Source organism: Sinocyclocheilus rhinocerous, unplaced genomic scaffold, assembly GCF_001515625.1.
Source record: "Sinocyclocheilus rhinocerous isolate Xijiao unplaced genomic scaffold, SAMN03320098_v1.1 scaffold236, whole genome shotgun sequence".
NCBI lineage: Eukaryota > Metazoa > Chordata > Actinopteri > Cypriniformes > Cyprinidae > Sinocyclocheilus > Sinocyclocheilus rhinocerous.
In genome coordinates this window covers 638,609-662,929 of record NW_015647064.1, presented here as the reverse complement: position 1 = coordinate 662,929, position 24,321 = coordinate 638,609, and the positions used below count along the sequence as shown (strand labels likewise).

Genomic DNA, 24,321 nt, shown 5'->3' with positions numbered 1-24,321 from the left:
TATATCCAGCAAAGTAAACCAAAAGATTGAAGGGTGATTCTCAAAAATCTATATTTTTTTGCAAGCTTTTTTCAAGATAAATTTAGATGACTTTCCAAAAAAGAACAATTAGAAACTCCAAAAGGACACCAAAGAACCAAATGATATGAGCCCATATAAGCACATATGAAAGAAAAAAAAAATCTGAATTTTATAGTATGTGTACAGTGCAACACCAAAGAGCTTTTTTACATTTTAGAGAAGCCAAGTTGCGATACCGAACAGGACCACATGGAGATGCCAAAAAAAACCTAAACCAATCGCCTGCTGACTACTACAGTACACGGATCCATTCCGTATAACTAAAGACAGCAACATAAACATTATTTTGCGTTAATTGCGTTAAATTATTTTAACGCGTTAAGGATTGTAAAATTAATTTACAATTAGTTAACGCGTTAACGATGACAGCCCTAATTCTTACTAAGTTTCACAAATAAATACATATTTAATAAAAATATAATTAAAAAGGAAGTAAACACTGTAACCAACAGGGCACTCAGTATTCTGGGAAGTTTGTGTGCATTGGGAATCATGTTTTTTTCAAATAAAACCAAGGTAACACTCATTTTACAAACAGCACAGTGAAAATGACATGAATATTGCAGTAGGCAAATGCATAAAGCGCAGCATAATTTGAAATCAGTCACGTGTTTAAAGTTTGTCGATCGCGCGTCTCCAGTGAAGCTGAACTCTCCTCCTGTCCGTATTCAATTCGCACAGACCGACCGTCACAGAACACGCGATCATGCAGGTCACATGCACACTTCACAAGATCTCAACTAGATTCGACTAAGTCTGCAAGGTTTGTGAAATTAAATGTTCATTAGTCATTCAAAGATTTGTTTAAATTATATAAATGCGTATTTGCGGAATGCTGATGGCAAACGAGAAAGTATTATAATGTTTGCCTTTCTATTACTAATAATATTAAAGCGATTATATTATATTATAATACTTTTTTTGTATACATTTTAATTCCTTTGTTTAACAGTTCTATCTGATTATTAGATAGACTTCTATCCGTATTAGACAGAACTGAATGACAACAGCAAACAAGAGGGAGAATGTGAGCAGTGTAGGCTCAGGTGCTGCGTCTGCCGTTCTCAGCGCTGTCAAAATAAAAGTCTGATGCGCCGTCAGAATAAAAGTCCCGCCTCGAACACATCGGCCAAACAGAAAAACGTATCAGCCGATGCCGATATTTGAAAAATGCCAGATATCGGCCGATATATCGGCCTTGGCGATATATCGGTCGACCACTAGTTGTGAGCTTGCAGTTCGAACTGAATGTGATAAGAGAGTAAGTGAAATAAACAGAAGACATCTTTCTGTTTGAGTTATTCTCACTGTGTGTATGCAACAACAAACAGCCAAGTCTAATTCACGAACAAATGACTCTCATGAGAAGTTTTTGTAACAAATCACTCAAAAATACTTAATTTCTAACACATGAGTTATCTGTTTGTGTATTGAAGTTGCACTGACCATGGTTTTATAAATATATTGTTGAAGCTGGAGAATTGCTTTTTAGCAGAGGAATGAAAGGGATCCTATGGAGCTTATAATATGACAAAACTATTTGAATTTGAATTGTGTAAATTTGAATTATTGACAAGTGTCATTTAACAAAACTGAATTTTATGTGGCATTTAACATAGTTCTAAATTAAATTTTTTAACTTGAATATTGAACATTTGAAATTTAACACAATTGATTTTTTATGGCAGTTTTTTTAATGGACATGTATTTTCAAACAGCAGATTTTTTGTTCTGAATTGTTAGACCGCAAATATCCCATTTTTAAAAATACAGCTTCAAGTTTTCAAGGTGAAGAAGAAATTCGGAACATCAAATTCAATATTCTAAAATTCAATACGCAGAAATTCAGATCGTATGGAAAGTAGGTCAGAGGTTATCCACAGGGAAGAGTAGATGATCCCCGAAAAGTCGAACGAAGCATTTACGATATTTACAAATTCAAATAGTTTTGTCATATTATAAGCTCCATAGGATCCCTAGTGAAAAATAAATATACTAAAATATATTTGAAGTAGTAGTTAAAATATATTAGAAGTAGGTGCTGAAGTCCATCTAAAGATATATTGAAGTATATTTGATTGTGCTAAAGTGGAACTATTGCAAGTATACTTTAGGTACACTTTAAATATGCATTTAAAGACCTATATTATTCAAATATCATACAATCCTCATCAATTAGTGACATTTAAACACATTTTAGGCTTAGTATTAAGAAATGTGCATTGTGCACAAGTAGTACTCCAAATATGTCAGTAAATTAAAGAATGTAGTGTAGCGCACAGACTTTATAATCATTGTGAAATTGCAGTTTATTTTGCTGCACCGGCAGTTATAGGGTTAATGCGGGAGAGACGAGCGAGTAGGCTGTTGCGCCTGTGATACAGCTGTTCTGTTAATACACAAAATAATGTTCTTTTTAGCAGCATCATATGACCCCTTTAAATTTAGAAAATTACAATGTTTTCTGACCTTAGATGCATTTAAACCTGTTAGGGGACTCCAACACAATATTAGGACACTTTAAAATACCATATGACCTGCTCTTTAATATATTTGAAATGTACTTTGTAAGTAAATGTATTTTAAATATATTAAATATATTACAGATTGGGAACCGCATGGAAATGAAATGACAATGGATGACACAATTTTTTTTTCTGATGTAGTTTCCATGTCCCTTTAAGAAAAGTAATTTTAAGGGTTTCAAACGCACAGTATGCTAAAACGGTGTACGAGGAGTTGTATCTTTCAGTTATTTTGCAATTTTGTCTGCGTGTAAATGCACCACAGCAAAAGAATAACTCACTTTTCAAGTTCATTAATCCACACAGCATATTAAATAGAGTTTGCAAATATTATTTGTAGCAACTTTGCATCGTCTTCATTCAATTTGCCAGTTTTATCTGTACCTCCTTATAGTGCATTACTCCAACAGACTGCCATTAGATAAATGCTCCAAGGACACCTATTAGGATGTTGCTTCCTGAATTAGCCTATCCAAAGTCCTGCAAATCCTGGGAATGGAATGAGGGAGTCAAACCCATGGTGATAAAAAGTTAGTATTTTTATTATTTTTTTCTATGTAGTGAAATGCACTTGATGAATCCATCCAGTGTTGTTTGAAAATGTTGATTTGTTAGTGTTATCTCATCTGTAACAATAGTATGGCATTGCTCCATTGCTCATTTCTGTTGATCAATCCGCAAAATGTTGAGTAGAAATGTACTGAATCAAGCATTATCTAAAATATTTGCTGAAAGAAACTCACTTATTATATAGCGCACTGCTTGCTGGTTTACAATACCAGGTTGGTGTTTAAAATAGTGGAGAGGTCTTGTGACTGTGTCTGTCTGTGCTCAAATGGCCCCTTAATGATGCTGAATCTGTAAGCAGCATTAACCCGGAGCTCAGGCTCCAGTAACACAATGCTCACAGACAGATCACTGTTTTTCATTGTGAACCGATACAGAGATGTTGGTTGGTTTAGTTACAGAGAGAAGAAATTTGTCATTTTTAACAAAGGTCCTTGGAGGTCAGTGTAGCAAGTTAACTGACTGTTGCACTCAGTAGTTTGGTTTATATGCAGTTGTTAAACCCCTTCTGAAAAAGAGCAATCTTGATAAGACCATATTGAGCAACTATAGACCAATATTCCTTTTATAGCCAAGATTATTGAAAAGGTAGTCTTTAATCAGCTGAACAAATACTTAAACTCAAATGGATACCTGGACAATTTTAAATCTGGTTTCCGACCGCATCACAGCACAGAGACAGCGCTCATTAAGATAATAAATTATATTCGCTTAAATTCTGATTCTGGCAAAATATCAGTGCTGGTACTACTAGATCTCAGTGTTGCGTTTGACACTGTCGATCATAACATACTACTAGAGAGACTGGAAAACTGGGTCGGGCTTTCTGGGATGGTAATCAAATGGTTCAAGTCATACTTAGAAGGGAGAGGTTATTATGTGAGTATATGTACATCCATGACATGCGGAGTCCCACAAGGCTCAATTCTTGCACCGCTCTTGTTTAGCCTGTATATGCTCCCACTAAGTCAAATAATGAGAAAGAACCAAATTGCCTATCACAGCTATGTTGATGATACCAAGATTTACCAGCAGACTCAAAACTCATCTGTTTAGCTGAGCATTTATTGAATGAGCACAGTGCAATGTCCGAACTGATTGCACTATATTGTATGTATAATCATTTTCTATTCTTAACTGTTTTAAATTCATTTTAAACATCTTAAATAAATTTTTAAATTCCTTGTTTTATTGTTGTGATTATTTTTTTTTATTATTATTATTTTCTTTTCTTTTATGTAAAGCACTTTGAATTACCATTGTGTATGAAATGTGCTATATAAATAAACTTGCCTTGCCTAAATCAACAAAGCCATGAGATGAAATTGCTAAATTTGTTTTCTTCAGATGATATCAGTCTTGTTTGAAGTCCATTTGTATTTGTCAGGAAGAAAGGAACAAGTTTAGTGACATGCTCTGAGCAGCTTATATTTAGAAAGTGGGCTGATTTGCAGCAGTATTATCTGGAGGTTGTTTTGGCTGGAGTTCATAGTCACTGTGGGGGTTTGTACTGGGACTTTAAAATTACTTAAAAAAAGAAACTATAGTAGACTTGACCTGATTTCTTCAGCATTTCTGGGGGTTAAAGAGTTTGTTTTGATTTTTTTCCTATATTTTTTTATAGTTGATGAGTTGGATTTGATTTACAGCTTAGTATGTTACTTAAAGGGGTCATGGGATGCCCATTTTCCACAAGTTGATATGATTCTTTAGGGTCTTAATGAAATGTCTATAACATACTTTGGATAAATTTATCAATGGTAGTGTAAAACAACACCCTTTTTACCTTGCCAAAAACAGCTCTGTTCTCAGCAAGCCGTTTTGTTGCATGTCTCTTTAAATGCTAATGAGCTCTGCTCCCCCCGCCCCTCTCTTCCGTGGGGTGAAGAGCTGTTCTCTGAGAGACTTTTAACCTTAGCCGCATTCATCGTGAAACTTGCTAATTAGCACATTATTAGGAAAGGCGATTTGCAAAGATTCATAAAAAACCTTATACTCACTTCTTCTGGACGTGAAGCTGGATCACGAATGATTTCCCTTCAAAAACAAACGTAATCCACTGTGTCTTCAGCGGCTCTGATATCGGGAGTAAATGACTACTGCTATGTTCATTATTGCATCCAACAACAAAACACCTAAATCGCTTAGGAGCCATTCTTGTCTACCCCTGGTCCAGCATCGAAACAATGGCTGACTGTTTACAGCTCACTCAGGGCGGGTCTAAGGTAAAACGCTAGTGTCAATCAACAGTCGGGGGAGCGGCCTGGGTCTGTGTGATGTCACACAGCCAAGAATCTGAGAACGGGGATTTAAAAAAAACACTGGGTGGATTTTTATCATTATAGGGTGGTTGTATACACACACTGCCAAGACACATTTCAGTTCAAACAACATGTAAAAGTGAAGTTTGCATCCGATGACCCCTTTAACGTAGCATTCGTCTTTGATTAGTAATCAACAGCACATTGGTTTCAGCGTTTTTTATTAGGTTAGCAGATGCTTTTTTTCATCCAGAACAACAGTATACCAGTTGCAGGACAGTCCCCATTGGAATAGCCAGAGGTTAGGAGTCTTGTTCCAGGGCGCATTAATAACAGAGTAACTCTAATTCCTTCAAGCTGTGGTTTTTCTGAACGTGCAGATGCTTAACGATTTCTGTACTACAGCTATGTTGAACCTTTCTAATGAATCAGTGTTTATTGTGGCCTGTGATCCCTCATTGTAAATAAATGTAACTCTGACAATCTAATGCACCCAGTGTGTGAGTTATAGCGTATCTTGTGGGCAAGAAAGGTGTTGATGATAAAGAAATAATCTTTAGAAAATCTAGTTTGTAAAATGTAAATTTTTTTTTTGACATTCATTTTAGTTTCCTAATTTGAAAAACTTCTATACTATTTTCAAATGAAAGTTTACATTTAATGACAAGTAAAAGATAATATAATTTCCTTATACTGTACATTAAGTATATGTGTGTACACATATATCATATATTGTATTCTTTTAAGGTAAAAGTATTTTTTAACAATATCATGATTATTAATTCATAAATATCATGAATATTTGGGGAGTTGCACCCCATGTTATTTTACAGTCTGAACTAACCTTACCTTGTCATAAAACGGTCAAATTGCCTGATATTTTAAGATTGTTATTTATCTAATATTATTTACTGACCTTGACTGACAGTCAGTGATATCATGCTGGCCTTGACCCACACTCGATGATATCATAGTTCCATTTTTCTGCATATTTGTAGCAGCACATGACTTTGATTTAGCAGACAAAAGCAAATATTAATGGGCATTAAGCAGTTTTGCTAATTCTTGTGTTTCTGATTACTACTTTTCTACAAGATGATAAAAGATTATGCCATACTCTGACTTTTTTCCATTTATACCATCCCAAAAATATCAAAACTATCAAAATGTGTGTGTATATATATATATATATATATATATAGTTACAGTTATAGATATATGATTTGAAGTCACCCAGATATTTTTGTCATTTATTTAAATCTAATCTATAGATTAGAGCTATTTATAGGCTATGGCTACAAAGTTATAAATGCAACTCAGGGTCAAACATCCGGATAGCAATACACAAAGTTCTCTTATGAAACATGTCACTTATTCTGTGATGTCCCACCGCTCATTTCCATGGTCCCAGTAGTTGTCAGAACTAAAATATTTTCTGAGAAGGCTGATCGCTGTCTGAGACAGTGTCCCTGTTGCCTTACGTGACTATTTATGGTGGGAATTACGCTATGGAAAAATATGACAAACTGCATTCCAAGACTTAAACTGGAAATGGTGTAAAAGAGCTTACAGTGAGTCTCAGAAGAGCTGAGGGGGAGCAGTAGACGTTCTCATGAAGGGTTGTGGGGCCATCTCACATCCACTCATTATTGCTGAGCTATTATCTGTACCAACTTTTACACGATATATGCGTAATTGTCTTATGAGGATGGAGATGACCTTGACGACGATAGTGCTGAAGATAATGATGAATGTAAACTAATGTAACCATGAATGAAGTAAAAATGTCAATTTAGCATGATGTTGCATTAACCTATAATGATTTATATTGATTCAGTAATCATCTTTGTGAATTAGGTTATCTGATGCTTAATGTACGGTTAGGATAAGTGTTAATTGGAGATTTTACAGTGAGTGCTGCACAGTGGGATGCAACGCATAAATTGACAGATACCCTAATAAAATACTACACCAGTAAAAATACTACAAAGTACCTTGTAAGTATTACAAGGAAAAAGTACTGCAACTAAAAAAGCTACATTACTAAAGATGCATTGTTTTGGCCAAAAATAGCCTACCCTGTACAGACTGTGACACAAATGCAGACATGTCCACATTCAAGCATTTCAATGGGCTTAAACAGCTTGCTCTTTTTTAGATTTATTTAGTTCACAAATAACTGACATGTCATGACCTACGTATGGTGTTCATTTACGGTAATCAGTACTAAAATTCAGCATTAGTAACTTTGTGGAATCAGATGCATGCACATTCAAGCTCTGACGATATCCCAGTTTTTGGCTGATTTTAAGCAGATCGTTGAATCAGTGAGTTGTTGAGTCAAGAACAGCTGATATCGGATCAGTCCAGTTCGCAAAAGAATCGTTCAGTGTTATTTGTGAGCCAGTTCATCCGGTTCATTTGAAAGAATCAGGTTGTGCACGAATTGGACATCAGGAATCAGGGTGGCAATTTCTTCTTTCAGTTCAAAAAACAAAGAACAATATATGATTTTAAGAAATGTAATGGAGTAAAAAGTACAATATTATGCTTTGGAATGTAGTGAAGTAAAAGTTTCCCAAAATAAAAAGAGTCTGATGAAGTATACAATATGTACTTGAACAGTAATAAGGTAAAAATATCCCATTTCTGTTCACCGCTATATACAAAGCACACATAATATTATAAAAGCTTGAATATGAACTTACAATTGAGATATACATTTGAAATGAAGTCTTTGTATTCCTGATTTCACACTAGATGCCATGTATTAACCCTTCAAAGAAACAAAATATTAGGTTCTGTACTGCACATGTCTGCTGTAACTCTATGATTTGAACATGTGACTTTAGAATTAAGGTACAATCACACTTACCATTGTTCTGTGAATTTTCGGGGGCAAAATAGATTTGAAAGTGACTTCTGTGTGAGCAATGCTTCACAAATCCCTACACTATTAACAAGCGAACTTTTTGCGCATGGAATTTTGCTAATGTTATGCACCTTCGGAATGTACAATGTAATAAGCGTCAAAGCAATATTAAATCTGCTGGGTATAATTTCTGCAGCAAAAATTATGTAATTGGTATCCGATGGAATTGTATATATAATGACTTGTGTCTATGTTTTCCTCTCTTAGATTATTTAAACAAATATTCATTAGAAACCCCTGCAGTGATTTTCTGGAAAAGCACATCAATCCTCAGAATTCTAAAAATGGTAGTAGCTTCAAATCAGTGAGTTTTCTTTTATTCAAGCTGTGACTTCACAAATAATGAAACCAAATTGTAATCTTTTCTTTTTTTGGGATAGAAATAATCCCCGCAGAGAACAGATGAGAAGCTAATATCCTTGTTTCCTTGAAGGGGTGAGATATGGTGTACTCAAGGGAACCTATGAGGGAAAATACATAAAGTAAACATGTTTTTTTCCACTGTGGCCTGAATAAACCCCTCTTTGTGTGCAGAGATTTAATGCTTGAGCACTTATTTATTTAGTCTTGTGGCTTCTACTACCCCTTGACCCGTGCCCTTACGTCCTCTCTTCAAGGGTGATTCATTTCCACTTGCATACAAAGGGTTGACTGATGTTATTAAAACACTGTCTTGTGGAGTTGTTTTCTGTGGTAACACTGGTAACCCTTGCTATCAAGTATCTTCATTGTCACATATCAAATAAGAACTAGTATTTCCCTAAGAACTAGTATACCCCTAAGAACTAGTGTAACTCAGGCTCCTTTTGAGATTTAGTTGTTTAAGTTTGTCTGACCTTGAATGAGATTTGTAGATTTAGATTATAGTGTTGTGCAGATGGGTTGTTTGTACAAGAATCTAGATCAGACGAGGTTATTGGTAGGGATGCACTGAATTTTCGGCAACCGAAATTATTCAGCCGAAAATAGCAAAAAATAGAGAAAAAGAATAAGCGAAAAGACCGAATAAATTGTACCGATCAATGACGTGACACGATGAAATAGAGGCGCGCCCTAATGCAGTAAACATGTCAGCAGTGTGGAAGCATTTAAAACCGTCCGAGAAAGATCAAAAATCATAACAAGCACCGACAGCGAGAGACTGTTTAGTACTGTATCGCATGTCTTCAATGAGAAGGGGAAGGGTGGCTGTTGCTGGTTACTGTATGATGATTGAAATCGCGAAATGGCCTTAAACAATATGTAAATAAACTGCAGAACATTATGTTTTCTAATACACGTATGAATTGCATGTATTCAAACAGCGCTGCACGAGCTCACGGCGCGAGGAAAATCTGCGCTGAAACATTTTTTAAAGGCATGTGACAATGTGATACGTGCGACAAACATCTTCCCAAATTCTTAATGAGAATCATTTATAAATCTGTTGTTGTCAACAAAAAGAAGCACTGAATTCTTCCTGGGGGTTTCCGCCAAAATAAAAGCTCCATCAGCATTCATAAATGTTAGTATTGTAATTTTACTGTTGTTCTGTAAAATAAAATAAAAAAGTAAAACAATAATAATGATAATAATAATTACAACAGCTAGGACTTTATTAAAGGAGACATATTATGCCCCTTTTTACAATATGTAATATAAGTCTCTGGTGTCCCCAGGATGTGCCTGTGAAGTTTCAGCTCAAAATACCCCACAGACGGCATTAGAGCTGGTACACCGTTGTTGCTTGCGAAATCAAAATGACGGCGCTGTGGGTGGAAATGTCCAGATTAAGGGGCGGTAATATTATGATGAGATCCCTTTCTGACGTCACTAGTGGAGCGAAATAAGACGCGGTCGTTTTTTCAGACTCTTGCAGAAAAAGGCTTAACAAAACAAAGTAACTGGGTTAATCTTTTTCACGTTTCCTTGGTTGGTAGATGCACCGGGGACCTGATTATAGCACTTAAAACCTGGAAAAGTCAGATTTTCATGATATGTCACCTTTAACACATTTATTATAACATTCACACATAGTGTTGAAATCTGTAATAGATTTGTATCTGTGGGATCTGATATATTTTCTAATGGTTTAAAATAATTTTCTTCTGCTCAGCAAGGCTGCATTTATTTGTACAGTAAAAAATACATGCCTGATTCAAGAAGGGGGTCTCAAAAATTATTAAAAAACTTATTAATTTTAAGTTAAATTGTGTTTTGTGGTATGATGTCTGCCAGAATGTTAAAAAATGTTCAGTGTTTAGTAAATATTTTGAAATTGCTGTTTTGTAATTGTTTTTTTTTTCTTTGAAAAGCAAGACAAAACTGTAAAAAGCAAAATTTGGGTATTTAATTTATGCAATGGTGAAAAAATTGGCAAAATACATGGGGGAAAAAAAAACACGAAACACGTTTCATTTTGTCCGGCTTTGGCTTCGGCCAAGAATTTTCATTTCGGTGCATCTCTAGTTATTGGTCTAACCCATACGCAAATGTAATACATGTGTATTAAATTGAACACATATGAAATATATTGTTATATTAAGTAAACACATATAAGAAACTGTTTCAGCTGTTTCATATATTAACATATATGTAGTCCTTACAAATATGTATGTTTATGTATTTTTTGCATTTTTGGACATATATGTCATGTATATTGCATAATATATAGATAAATGTTGACAAATGGTGGCCACATATAATACCATACAAATATCATCATATCGATTTTATTAACATATGTACATATACAAATTTAATTTACTAAGGGGATTTTAGATACGTTATAAACTTACATCTTCGTCTGAGAATGTACTTGTGTGAAAAATATATGTTGTTCTATAGGTATATGCCATTGTTAAATTTCCTTATGGGATAATAAGACACTGCATTTATTTGTAATAATATAATTAATTCCAAACTTTGGTGATGTAAAAAAATATAAGATTGCAAACATAAAGTACACTTTTCCCATGCTACATGCTTCATGTTCACTGAAGCCATTGTAGAGGCAAAATAAGGAAAAGAAGATACACACACTCAAGTTAATGCCACACTCCTTAAGCAGAGATTTATACCCAATCATTGTTTGTGTGTTGTCATGGGGTTTGCCACAAGTGCGTCCCAGGCTTCCTAGTATTTCAGCAAATGGCCATCTGCATGTAAACGACCAGCTCTGAGACAGATCAGATCACCCAGCAGTAGCTTTGGTGAGAATATTGGCCAAGTGGAATGGAAACTTCATTTCAGGGCTAATATTAGCCTGGCTCTCTGGAAAATTCCTTCTAAAAGTTCACAAGCTGAGAAAAGGGCGAAGAATTTGTTTGGTGTTTTGCTTGACGGTATACACAAAAAGAGTTTGCGCTTTTGTCTTTGGGATATGTATTAAAGCTTCACCCATGTCCTTTTACAGGCTTTCAGTGTTTATTTAGTTGAAGTAAACACCAATTATGAGAAACAGGAGCTTGTTCCATCCTTCTTCGAAAGTCTTTTTAAAAGAGCACAAGGCTTATGACATGTTTGTCCACTCCAGTGGATATTTCTCACTAAGACTGGACTACTTTTGTTCAAAGACACAATAGATAATGTTTTGAGACTGAATCCAGTTACTCTAGACCTCTAGACCTTCAATATCAAAGACAAAACACTTCAGTGTTTTGGGAAACAGGGTCAGACTTTTGAATTTAGTAATTTCATGCCAGAGACGCTCTGAGACACTGTAGAGTGTTGATTGTACAGGTACAGAGTGTAATGAAATAACTAGTAAGTGTAGGATTGGTTAAGATCTGGTGTCGAAACCACAGTAGGATTGTTGCTGTTGTCAAACATTTTGATGCTAATACCATTATCAGACGGCCAACAGCCGTTACACACTGTAGGATCTGTGCGTGTGGCCAAAAATGAGAAGTCTGTCATCATTGACTCCCTCTCATGTTGTTCCAAACCTGTTTGATTGACTTTCTTCTGTGGAACACAATAAAATACCTCAGCGTTTTGAAAGGAAATTAGGTCCAGTGTTATTTTGTGTTCTGAACAGAAAATAAAGTCACGCAGGTTTGAAATGACATGAAGTGGGTAAGAGTAAATTATGACAATTTTTATTTTTCAGTACCTTTAACCATACCTTTAAGCTTGATTACCTTTCGATACAGTTAGAAAACACATTTCACGTGTGTAAATATTCCTTTTTACACATACACAAATGAAACATATATCCATACAGTATATGAAATATGCTGTCATATGAAGTAAAAACGTATGCACATATACATATTTTAATGGGGGATTTTGTATATGTTATAAACTTAAATCTTCATCTACACAGAGAATTATAATATTTTATGTTAAGTGTAAGAAAATTATATATTGCCTTAGTAACATATAAGTTAAGTTAAGTTTCTCTTTTATTGTCTCCCTTAGGAGAAATTGTACAGAGTGTAATGAAATAACTAGTAAGTGTAGGATTGGTTAAGATCTGGTGTCGAAACCACAGTAGGATTGTTGCTGTTGTCAAACATTTTGATGCTAATACCATTATCAGACGGCCAACAGCCGTTACACACTGTAGGATCTGTGCGTGTGGCCAAAAATGAGAAGTCTGTCATCATTGACTCCCTCTCATGTTGTTCCAAACCTGTTTGATTGACTTTCTTCTGTGGAACACAATAAAATACCTCAGCGTTTTGAAAGGAAATTAGGTCCAGTGTTATTTTGTGTTCTGAACAGAAAATAAAGTCACGCAGGTTTGAAATGACATGAAGTGGGTAAGAGTAAATTATGACAATTTTTATTTTTCAGTACCTTTAACCATACCTTTAAGCTTGATTACCTTTCGATACAGTTAGAAAACACATTTCACGTGTGTAAATATTCCTTTTTACACATACACAAATGAAACATATATCCATACAGTATATGAAATATGTTGTCATATGAAGTAAAAACGTCTAATACATTTTGGACATATATATCATGTACATGCATATCCACCCTAAATGTTATATACGGAAATATAAAAGATAGACGTGTATTAAAAAAATGTAAATGACAAAAACAGCTTATATACAGATTTGTGTATATAAGCTGTTTAAACAAAGTTGCATATATAAATAACATATATATTGTTGACATATATGGTTGCCACAAACAATACCATATAAAAATCATATAAATATTAACACTGTACTCCTATTTTCTTTATACGCAAATTGATAAGGATCTAATTTATACACTACATTCTCTCATATAAGGCAAGATCACTATTAATATAGGGCAATATATGTCATGTATGTAAGTGTAAATATTTTTTTTTAATATGTAAACAGTTTACATCTTTAAAACAAGAGTGATTTGCATCTAAACCGACATCTAAACAACTCTGTTACTTCCTAGGTAAATCTCACCTGGCAATAGTCCAGCGGGTTAACAACGAAGGAGAAGGCGACCCGTTCTATGAAGTGCTTGGCATTGTCACCCTAGAGGACGTCATTGAAGAAATCATCAAGTCTGAAATCCTGGATGAGACAGACTTATACAGTATGTGCCATGAAAGACTTGTGTTTTCTTTACAAAGCAGCTTAAATAGTACATTGTAAAATGAAGTGTCTAATGTCGTATGAATGAGTTATACAATAACTCATGTTAATGTTAAACTACCTCACAATTTCCCCAGTCTCTTGCTATGGCATGGTTTTAAGTAGTGACATTTCTTTTAGCTTTCACTTTTAAATTTCACTTAACATTACAGAAACTTCTTTAGGTATCGTTGTAAATATACATTTGAAAATATAAGAGGAAAGGCGTTTTACACAGCATTGAACTTTCTTTCCGTCATCCCACTTTTCCAACAGCCGACAACAAAACAAAAAAGAGAATCACCCATCGAGAGAGGAAGCAGGATTTCTCGGCTTTCAAGCACATGGACAATGAAATGAAGGTTAAAATATCACCTCAGCTTCTACTGGCTACTCTACGTTTCCTAGCAACAGGCAAGTGTACTGCATTGCTGCTTGATTTACCCCAGTGTGTCCTGTGACTGTAGTATGGTCAGGCTGCTCACAAAGAGGAGGAGCTTGGCCTCTGGGTTTTGGTGAAAGCCGTGCCATGATGTTGATGTTTGTTTTTTTGTTTTTTTGCATTCTAAGGTTTTGCATTTAGAGAGGAGCAGCTTGTTTGGGTTAGCGTATAAAAGAATGCCTTTGAGCAAACAGCTAAGAGAAAGAATTAAAAACTTCTTTGACACTGGCAAGAGAGCTTTCTCTTTCACTTTTCGGTTTCATAATGTGTGTTTCTCTAAGAAAGGAAAAAGACTTTGTGTAGAAGCCACAGTAGGATTGTTGTTATGGTTTTCTGCTGTGCTGTCAAAGGTTATGTCGCTGTACTGCTTTGACAGATATATATATATTTTAAAACCAGGCTGTGGAAACAATTTGATTAAACATGAAATATCATATTAGATAAATAACATACGCTACAGTTCAAAAGTTTAGGGTTGGTAAGATTTTGTAATGTTTTAGAAAGAAGTCTCTTCTGCTCACCAAGGCTGCATTTATACAGTAGAAATACAGTAAAAACAGTGATACTGAAAAATATTATTACAATTTTAAAGAAGTGTTTCTATTGTAATCTATGGTAAAAATGTAATTTATTCCTGCGGTGCAAAGCTGAATTTTCAGCATCATCACTCCAGTCTTCAGTGTCACATGATCCTTCAGAAATCATTCTAATATGCTGATTTGCTGCTCAAGAAACTTTTCTTATTATCCGCTTGTTAAGTCATGACATAAGAAACTTTGTTTCTGGGTCCAAGACTCTAATTGTTTCACTTGAGAATACTATCTAACAGCCATTTATGAGCACTATTTATTCATTATGAGCACTATTATTATTATTTATTAGCATTTAAAAATATGTATATTAGCACCGTTATAAATGTATATTAGCAATGTTTATTGCTTTCTTGTGGCATCTGATGGAGCGCTTGGAACCGGAAGCAGTTTTAAAAATATTTATTTGAAAATATAAATATTTTGTATATGTTTAAATGTCTTTACTGTCACTTTTGATCAGTTTAATGTATCTTTACGAAATAAAAGTATTACTTTATATATATATATATATATATATATAGGTAAATCTCAGCTGTTCTTTTTTTTCTCTGATTCTCTGTAACTACCACATTTTGTTTCATAGTGTACGTGTTTCATAAAACTTTTTTTTCAAATAAAATTCCTAATTTTTTATAAAAAGTAAATACAATGATTACCTTGCAACAGACCCATATCTGATATTCTGAAAGCCAGTTTACATTAGACATTAATACTATCTATCTATCTATCTATCTATCTATATATCTGTCTATCTGTCTGTCTGTCTGTCTGTCTATGATTTCTACAAAAATTATGAAGCAGCACAACTGTTTTCAACATTGATAATGTTTTTACTGTATTTTGTATCAAATAAATGCAGGCTTGAAGAGCATAGGCGAAAACTTGTGAATGGAAATGCACATTATATTTTTGTATAACTGCTGGCATGTTCAGGCATTTGGCACAACCTCCTACGAGTCATTTCCCTTTGCTTTACTGACGATCAAGCCACTGTTAAAAGGTCCCAAGGGTGGTTGTGTATAATAGAGACAAAAAGGGCATGCCAAACATATTCTGACTGGAGTTCCCCTTTAAACCTAATACCAGGATTTGGTGAGAACTTTCCTGTTGTGGCTTACGCTAATCATTGATTAACAAATACAATACTATTAGCGTTTCCTGGTCAAGGAGGGACCAGCTGCCAGATTACACAGATACTTGTAAACAGAACAATGTTACAAAGAGTTATTTAGCAACAGACAACCATCATAATGGACAAAACACTGCATACGTCATTAAATATTCACAGAAACTTTCATGCACACATTTGAAGACATTAAATGGAGTTAAAAAAATTAGTTTGGTTTGTATGTTTTAGAAGACTTAAAACGGTCAGAGAAGATTCACAAGGCAATCTTTTCACAGATGGATAAGCAGTTATTGAAACTTACTATTTGTCCAAAAAATGCTAGAATGTCATTATCCCAAGGTTTACTAATATACCGTGTGATCTTTTGAAACCAGGAAATGCAATATTACCTTAAAATGGCCCTGAGTTAACATTTTCAAGTGCAAACAACCCACAGGGACACGAAGATGATGATCATGTCTCCTTTTGCTTTACAGAAGTAGAAGCATTTAGTCCAAGCCAGATGTCTGAGAAGATCCTTCTACGTCTCCTCAAGCACCCCAACGTCATCCAGGAGCTCAAATATAATGAGAAGAATAAGAAGGCCATCGAACATTACCTCTTCCACCGCAACAAGCCTGTGGACTATTTCATCCTCACTCTGCAGGTCAGCTTGGTTATTTGGTCCAGGGCCGCAGAAGACATAGAGAGAAGGGATTGAGCTTATTAGCCTAGAACAAACTGGGATTTTCGCAAGTATTTAACACGCCCAGTATGAAACGTTTCAACTAATATAACATAGGGTGTGAAAGAAGAATATTGTAGTGAGTATTGCGAAAGACAACCTTCCTTCTAAAGGGAAAAACTGAAACTAAAAATCTCCGTCAGTATTAAAGGGGTCATATGATGCGATTTCAATTTTTCCGTAAAAATCGACGCGTTTCAAAAAGGCGGGGCATAGAGGGGAAACAATAATGTACAGTATGTGGAAAATAATGTGTTTTTTTTACTTTAAACCGCATAAACACATTTCATTACACAAAATAATGTTCTTTTTAGCAGCATATGACCCCTTTAACAGTATCTACTTGAAGTTGCTTAAAAACCGTTCCTAGATATATTGAACGTCTGGTTTTCAATGTAATCTGTTCTCTAAGGGGAAGGTGGAGGTGGAGGCAGGGAAGGAGGGAATGAAGTTTGAAGCTGGAGCTTTCTCCTCCTATGGGATGATGGCTCTCACCGCGTCTCCAGGTAAGCACGACTAAATCCAAATGTCTTTTTTTTGTTTTAAAGAAATAGTTCACCCAAAAATTAAATGTACTCATCCTCAGGCCATCCAAGATTTAGATGAGTTTGTTTCTTCATGGACCTAAATTTGGCATTACATCACTTGCTCACTAATGGATCCACTGCAGTGAATGGGTGCCGTCAGAATGTGAGTCCAAACAGCTGATAAAAACATCACAGTAATCCACAAGTAATGCACGTGGAAAGATGTGTGTTTGAAACAAAACCATAATTAAGAAATTTTTTAACTTTAAATCATTGCTTCCGGCTGAAGTCCTCTATCCATAATATTGCTTTCTCCAGTAAAAAAAAGTCTTGTTTGAATCAGGAGATAAATATGCACAGATCAAGCACTGTTTACAAGTCCAAAACAGTTCTAAACAAATATGCTGGTGGATTTTGATGTGAGAGGACAACAGAGATTGGACTTTTTCACTGGAGGAAGCTCGTATTTTGGCCAGAAGCAATGGTTTGAAGTTAAAACACCTTAATGATTAATTTGTTTCTTACAAACACACAGCTTTTAGCATCTGGACTGGAGTCATGTGGATTACTGTGATGTTTTTATCACCTGTTTGTATTCTCATTCTGATGGCACCCATTCGCTGCAGAGGATCCATTGGTGAGCAACAAGCCAAACTTTTTCTTATATTTTGGATGGGTACATTTTCAGCAAATTTTCATTTTTGGGTGAACTGTTCCTTTAAGGAATATTACCGCAATGCAAAATTATCTTGATACCACATGATACACCCACATACCCTGCAATAGTGCAGAAGGTTGTGGGCTGTATTAGTCCAAAAAGTATGCGGGGAAACATACTTTGAAGATCTTTGTACTTTGTACTATTCCCAGTCAGGCATTATTATATGAAGATTGTGATTCAGACATTCAAAAAAAAATAACAGCATATTTCAGAAGGTCTCATTCCAGAGGTCAAATGGCAAGAGAATTTAGGACTGTCATTAGTCTTGTAGCTTTTTTTAAAAGTACTGATACTGTAATCTGTAGGGGCGAGCAATATGATGGTAAATAGTACATCTGTGGAAGAAGAAACCTGTGCAATTATTAAGATTCTGCTATGCTATGTTCATTTCACAGTACACATATTTTTGCACCTATCACCAGCAATACAGAGTGAGTCTTTTTTATGCTTTTAAAAAAAATGTGGTGTGACAAGATGGATGGATGGAATTGTTGTTGCTATTAATCATAATAAACAATTATTTTGCTAACTATTATAGTTTATTAGACATACTCTATATTGACAAGCAACTTGCAGTATTTGTATATCAAATGTGGCCCATCTTGTGCATTTTATTATGTTTTTACAGTTTTGAGTCATTTTATAAGCTGATGTTAATTTGATTCATTGATTGTGAAATGACTGTTTATGATTATGTGAATCGACTGTCTATTGTGTTACTGCTTTTGTAGTGTCCTTGAGCTTGGGAAAGGCGCTATATAAATTAAACATATATTATTATTATGTTTATGGACTGATTCCAGCATTATAAAAAAAGTATTTTTTTTAAAATAAACACTTGATTATCCAGATAATAAACCAATTTTCATTATATTAAAAAAAAAAAAACTAAAAAGAAAAACCTATACTTATATACTGCCAAAATATGTTGACATGATATAAAATTACTCCAGTAGTCCTGTGACTGCTGACTTTTTGCTAACATAAATCATAGTTATACTATAATATACTAGTTATATTATAAAAGTTACAATAGAAATCATAATATTTTATTTATCCAACAGAACATAAAAATACATGAAATTCTTTGGGGAGAAGCATCCACTAGCTATTTTGAAATGATGGTGGAGTGCTTTCAAATTATTATGAACAGTTTTAGATCAATCAGAAATTTGCAGGAGTTGAATCTTCTACCAAAGTGTATCCATGTGCTAGTTTAGGGGAATGCCTCAGAACATAGGTGACCTCTGGTGGTGACAACTTTGGCCTACAGTAATACTAAGAGTGCCTTATTATGGAGGAAAAGAGAATCTTTTCTTATTTTTTCAGATTAAAATAAGTAATATTTAGTGATTTTCTCTGATCCTTGATCTTTCAGTCCTTTTCCCTTCAGTTCTACCTTTTAGTCACTTTGTAGTTTTGTTTCCCACCTTTTTTGATGCTTTCCTCTTCTTCCTATTCTTTATTCTTCTCTGCAGTTCCTCTCTCTCTGTCTCGTACCTTTGTGGTCAGTAGGGCTGAGTCTGTTGCTGGATCTCCAGGTATAGTTAAACCAACATGCTTGACAAGTCATATCATCCTTGTACGGCTCAACATGTGTATCCTAAATTCAGTTTCGATGCTTATTGTCCAGTTGATTGTGCTGTATATTACAGTAAACCCACAGAATCCCTCCCACACATTCTTACTTCACAGGCCTCCTGGAGTAAAGGGCGACAGCGGGGGCCACACACACACACACACACACACACACACACGCACACGCACACACACACACACACACCTCTGTACATAGTCACCCACACACACATGCACACGCATACTGTTCCCTGTTCTCACATACCTCATGCTGACTACCAGCATGTAGGGTTCATAGTTGGGCCCCTTCAGGCCAGCATTGGAGCCTTGAACTAAAGACGCGGCGGCTCCCTCACTCCACTCACACATCCAAACACGGATTACATACATTCCAACCAAATTGTGGCATTAACACACCCCCGCTTTTGAAACCAGTGTGTGTATACATGCACATGTGTGTTTATGTGTAAGAGCAAGAAAGAAAGAATACATTTATGTACTGAAGTGTGAAAGTGTGAAAAATTAAATGTCTGTTAGCAAGCATTAGTGTGTGTGAGTAAAGAGAATGTTTGTGTGTGTGCACTTGTAAATTTCCCCCCTCTTTATGAAGTGGAAAACATAAGCTGTGTTTAATTAAAAACAAGCCAGTCTTCACTTTGAAAGCTCTTAGGCTTTTTATCATACTCTTGCCAGCGGCGACACTTTACATACATGAAACACCCCCTTCATAAATAACGACGCTGTTATTGAGTTCTAAAAAGCTGTTACAAGCTATTATAAAATAATAATATACCATATGCTACTTAGTGTCTCTATAAAGTTAGATTTGAGGGTCTAGTCACTGAAGGATTTAGTGCACTAAAAAATCCATGAATATCTACAAACATACACTGCTGTTCAAATGTTTTGGGTCATAGTGGTGCGATCTTTGAATATTTTTGGAAGAAGTCCATTATGCTCACCAAATGCATTTATCTGATCAAAAATACAGTACTATTGTGAAATATTATTCTATCTATTTTCTATGTGAATATATTTTAATATGCTGATTTGTCGCTCAAGAAACATTTTATTATTGTCAATGTTGAAAACAGTTGTGCTGCCATGACACAATTTTTTCAGGATTCTTTGATGAATAGACTGTTCAGAAGAACAGTGGTTGTGTAACATTATAAATGTATTTACTGTCACTTTTGATTAATTAAGTGCATACTTGCTGAATAAAAGTATAAATTAAAGTATTTCTTAAAAAAAAGACCCCAAACTTTTGAACGAAATAGTGTACTTTTAAACAGGTTCGAAACACACCGCTAAAGCTCGTGCAAACAGATAGTCCCGCCCCTAACTCAGCGCCACTGGTTGAGCCATTGTTGCTGCATCAGGCTGGTCAAACAACAAGTCAGATAATTAATATTCATGAGCAAGGCTGATAAGTTATACATTGCCTTTCTAGATCATTTCTGCACCCGTGATTGTATGTGTTTGTTTTTTCATGATGAAATAATGATGTTTTCCTTTTTCCTGCGCAGAAAACAAATCCCCCCCTCGGTCATTTGGACTGAACCATTCTGACTCGTTAAATCGTAGCGAGCGGATTGAAGCCATCACACCGTCACTGGGCAGCAGTAACCACCAGCTCAATGCCTTCCTGCAGATGTATGTGCCGGACTATTCTGTCAGAGCTTTGTCAGACGTACAGTATATTAAGGTAAACAGAATTGCTTAAACACACCAGCTCACTTTCAGTTTCTGCACATTTTCTTGTCATTACAACCAATATACCCGAAACAAAATCATGTAATTCTTCAAAAGCCATTAATTGCACATTTTTGATACCATTGTGGCACCCATTGTTTGGCTTGGGGCTCAGACTAGGGGTCCTCAACTCTGGATCTCAAGATTCACTTTCCTGCAGAGTTTAACTCCAGCCCTAATCAAACACACCTGAGCAAGCTGATCAAAGTTGCAGGTAGGTGTGTTTAATCCAGTTTGGAACTAAACTCTGCAGGAAACTGGATCTTGAGGTCCAGAGTTGAGGACTCCTGGTCTAAACTGTGGCCCAATGGCTGTAGTCCATTTGCAGATTGTGCCTATGGCTGAGTGATGAACATGGACTGTGGCTCAGTTACAAACCAAATGTGGATTTGAGTGTTAGCACTGGGATAGATATGGACTTGGGCAGTGGGTAGGGGTCTGTGGCAGACATTCCAAAAGAGGGTTTTCACAGCGATTCCATAAAATAACCATTTTAGGCTCCCCAAAGAACCTTTCAGTGAAAAAAAGATTTTTTTTTCTTAGTGTGTGGAACATTTTAATATTCTGAAGAATCCTTCCCCTCTATAGAACCTTTTGTGCTATGGAAAGGTTCCATGGATGTTAAAAGTTATTCATGGAAACATACTGTAGGCCCTGTTTACACCTGGTATTAAGATGCACTTTGGTCGAATTGGATCACAAGTAGACGAGGGAGACACATTCCCATTTACATCTGCTGTTTTAATCCAGACTACTTGCTTAAAATGATAGAAATATCAGTTGTCACTCTGTATCTCCAAATAATATCTTAGTAAGACGATATTTAAATGCTTAGTTGGATCAGAAGCATGGCATAATCAATCATGGTAAAGTGGCTTTACAAGGCAGGATGTAGGCTTATCTTTAATAAGGTCTTTTATCATTTCAGTCTGATATACAGTAAACACTTTATGTGGTTATGAGGGAGTAAAAAACGACACTGGGCATGTTTCTTTTTGAGGGTAAAAGAGAAGAGTGGACGATGAACAGATCATTTTGAAATTCCAAAATAAAAGACAAGAGAACCAATTTCCTATGGAAATACCAATTTCATATTTCCAGGTGCTCAAAAGTGCAAGTCATCATCGTTTGGTAAACTTCTATAGTGGTGAATGGAAACTACAACAAATATCATTTTTGGTTTGTCCCAATAGCAAATGAAAAAATCCATGTATTTCTATGACTTTGCAAAAGAGGGGAAAAAATGCATTGCGAGAATGGCTACATTGAATGTACAATCTAAATTCACACTAACCTTATTTTAATTATTTTGTCTTGTTTTAACCCAGTTTTTTTGTAACCCCCTTTTCTGTGTGTTATTGACAGGTAACGCGCCAGCAGTATCAGAACGCCATCATGGCGTCACGCATGGACAAGACGCCACAGTCCTCCGAGAGCGAGTACACCAAAATCGAAATTACTTTGACAGACCTCCATGATGGAGTGACTGATGAAACCACCACCCTGTTCAACCAGACACAGAACTGTATGGCCCACAACAAGACGAACCACACAGGCCACAGCGAGGGGGCCATCTAGCCCTCAGTGGGGTGGTGGAGCAAAGCGGATGCTCACCACCCCAAACCACTCCACTCTTGTAGTGCACTACTACTACTGGGACCTGAGCTTGGGTTGACCCAAGGCAAAATGGGATACTCCAGTGACCCGGTCCGGTCCCATTCATTCAGATAAACCACAGCGTTTATGTCCCCCAGACTATAAGAGTTTGGAGGATGGACGTTTTTGTGCTATGACGAGCCCCTAGCTACACTCGAACTGCCCCGTGATGTTCACAAACACAAAAGAAATACTCCAGATGCAGATGCTGTAATAGGGTAAATCAAAGACTGTTCCAAATACTGCTTTGAAGGAAACCGTGAACCGTGAACCAAGAGCATTCTACTCACATATTTATTTATTTTGTATGCATTTGTACATACATGCATGTCTGAGGATATAATTGTCGGCACATGCAAGCACCAGTCTGTAAATTGTGCATGTGTATGTGTGTGCCTCTATGAGTGTCACTGATATCATGCACATGCTATATATAAATAGTTACAAATACATCATTGTATATGTACCGGTGAGGGTCTTTTACATGTATATTTCAGAAATGCTTATTTTTATTGTTCTAAATCTGGTATATCCCATAGTACCTTTTACACCTTTTCAAAAAATGAATCACTCTATTGCCTTAAAAAAAATCATATTAATTTTTTAACAAGTGCAATGAAACACATTTTATTTAAAAGATGATTTATCATGATTACTGTATTGTACATTATAGTCCTATTTGTATGCATGTATAGTATCACATTTGTATATTTGGTCTGAGATATTTTGGATTCACTTCCAAGGATGAACAGGTCCTATTTGTCTGCTTTGAAATTTTTTATTCTATCAAAGGCACAATAACTTTACGTTTAAAGCTGAAGGCAGACTTATTTAAATTAAATGACAGACCTGTCAGGACTTTATGCAAGGGAGAATCAACATGCATCCGTGCGATTCCTAACTGAATCCAGGCTGTAACAAAACGAGCCTTGACCACATCATTAAAACAACTACTACATTAAATTGTTCTACCCATCATGCATCTGTAAGAAAGGTGCCATAGTGTTTAAATGGCTGTACTTGTGTGTATTACCTTTATGTATATAATGTTGACTTAAATTTTTATTTATATGAATGCTGGAAACTCCTGCTATGCATACAGTATGTGTTTAGAATTATACACATTTATACACTCAAAATGAAAATTTGCTGAAAATGTACTCTCCCTAAGGGCCATCCAAGGATGTAGATGAGTTTGTTTCTTCGTGGAAACAGATTTGAAGAAATTTTGCAATGGATCTTCTGCAGTGAATGGGTGCCGTCAGAATGAGAGTT

At 35.5% G+C, this 24,321-nt stretch overlaps 1 protein-coding gene across 1 annotated transcript in view; it reads left to right on the top strand.

Annotated features, from left to right (window-relative positions):
* The window catches only part of cnnm2b (cyclin and CBS domain divalent metal cation transport mediator 2b), a 35,453-nt gene extending 11,928 nt beyond the window's left edge, over positions 1–23,525 (top strand). The window contains exons 2-7 of the mRNA XM_016512970.1: positions 13,740–13,883; positions 14,198–14,335; positions 16,562–16,731; positions 17,222–17,315; positions 21,165–21,343; positions 22,756–23,525. Coding sequence (XP_016368456.1) covers positions 13,740–13,883; positions 14,198–14,335; positions 16,562–16,731; positions 17,222–17,315; positions 21,165–21,343; positions 22,756–22,968 — 938 coding nt within the window. The 3' untranslated portion in view covers positions 22,969–23,525. The remainder of the gene's footprint in view (positions 1–13,739; positions 13,884–14,197; positions 14,336–16,561; positions 16,732–17,221; positions 17,316–21,164; positions 21,344–22,755) is intronic.
* Positions 23,526–24,321: the final 796 nt, after the last annotated feature.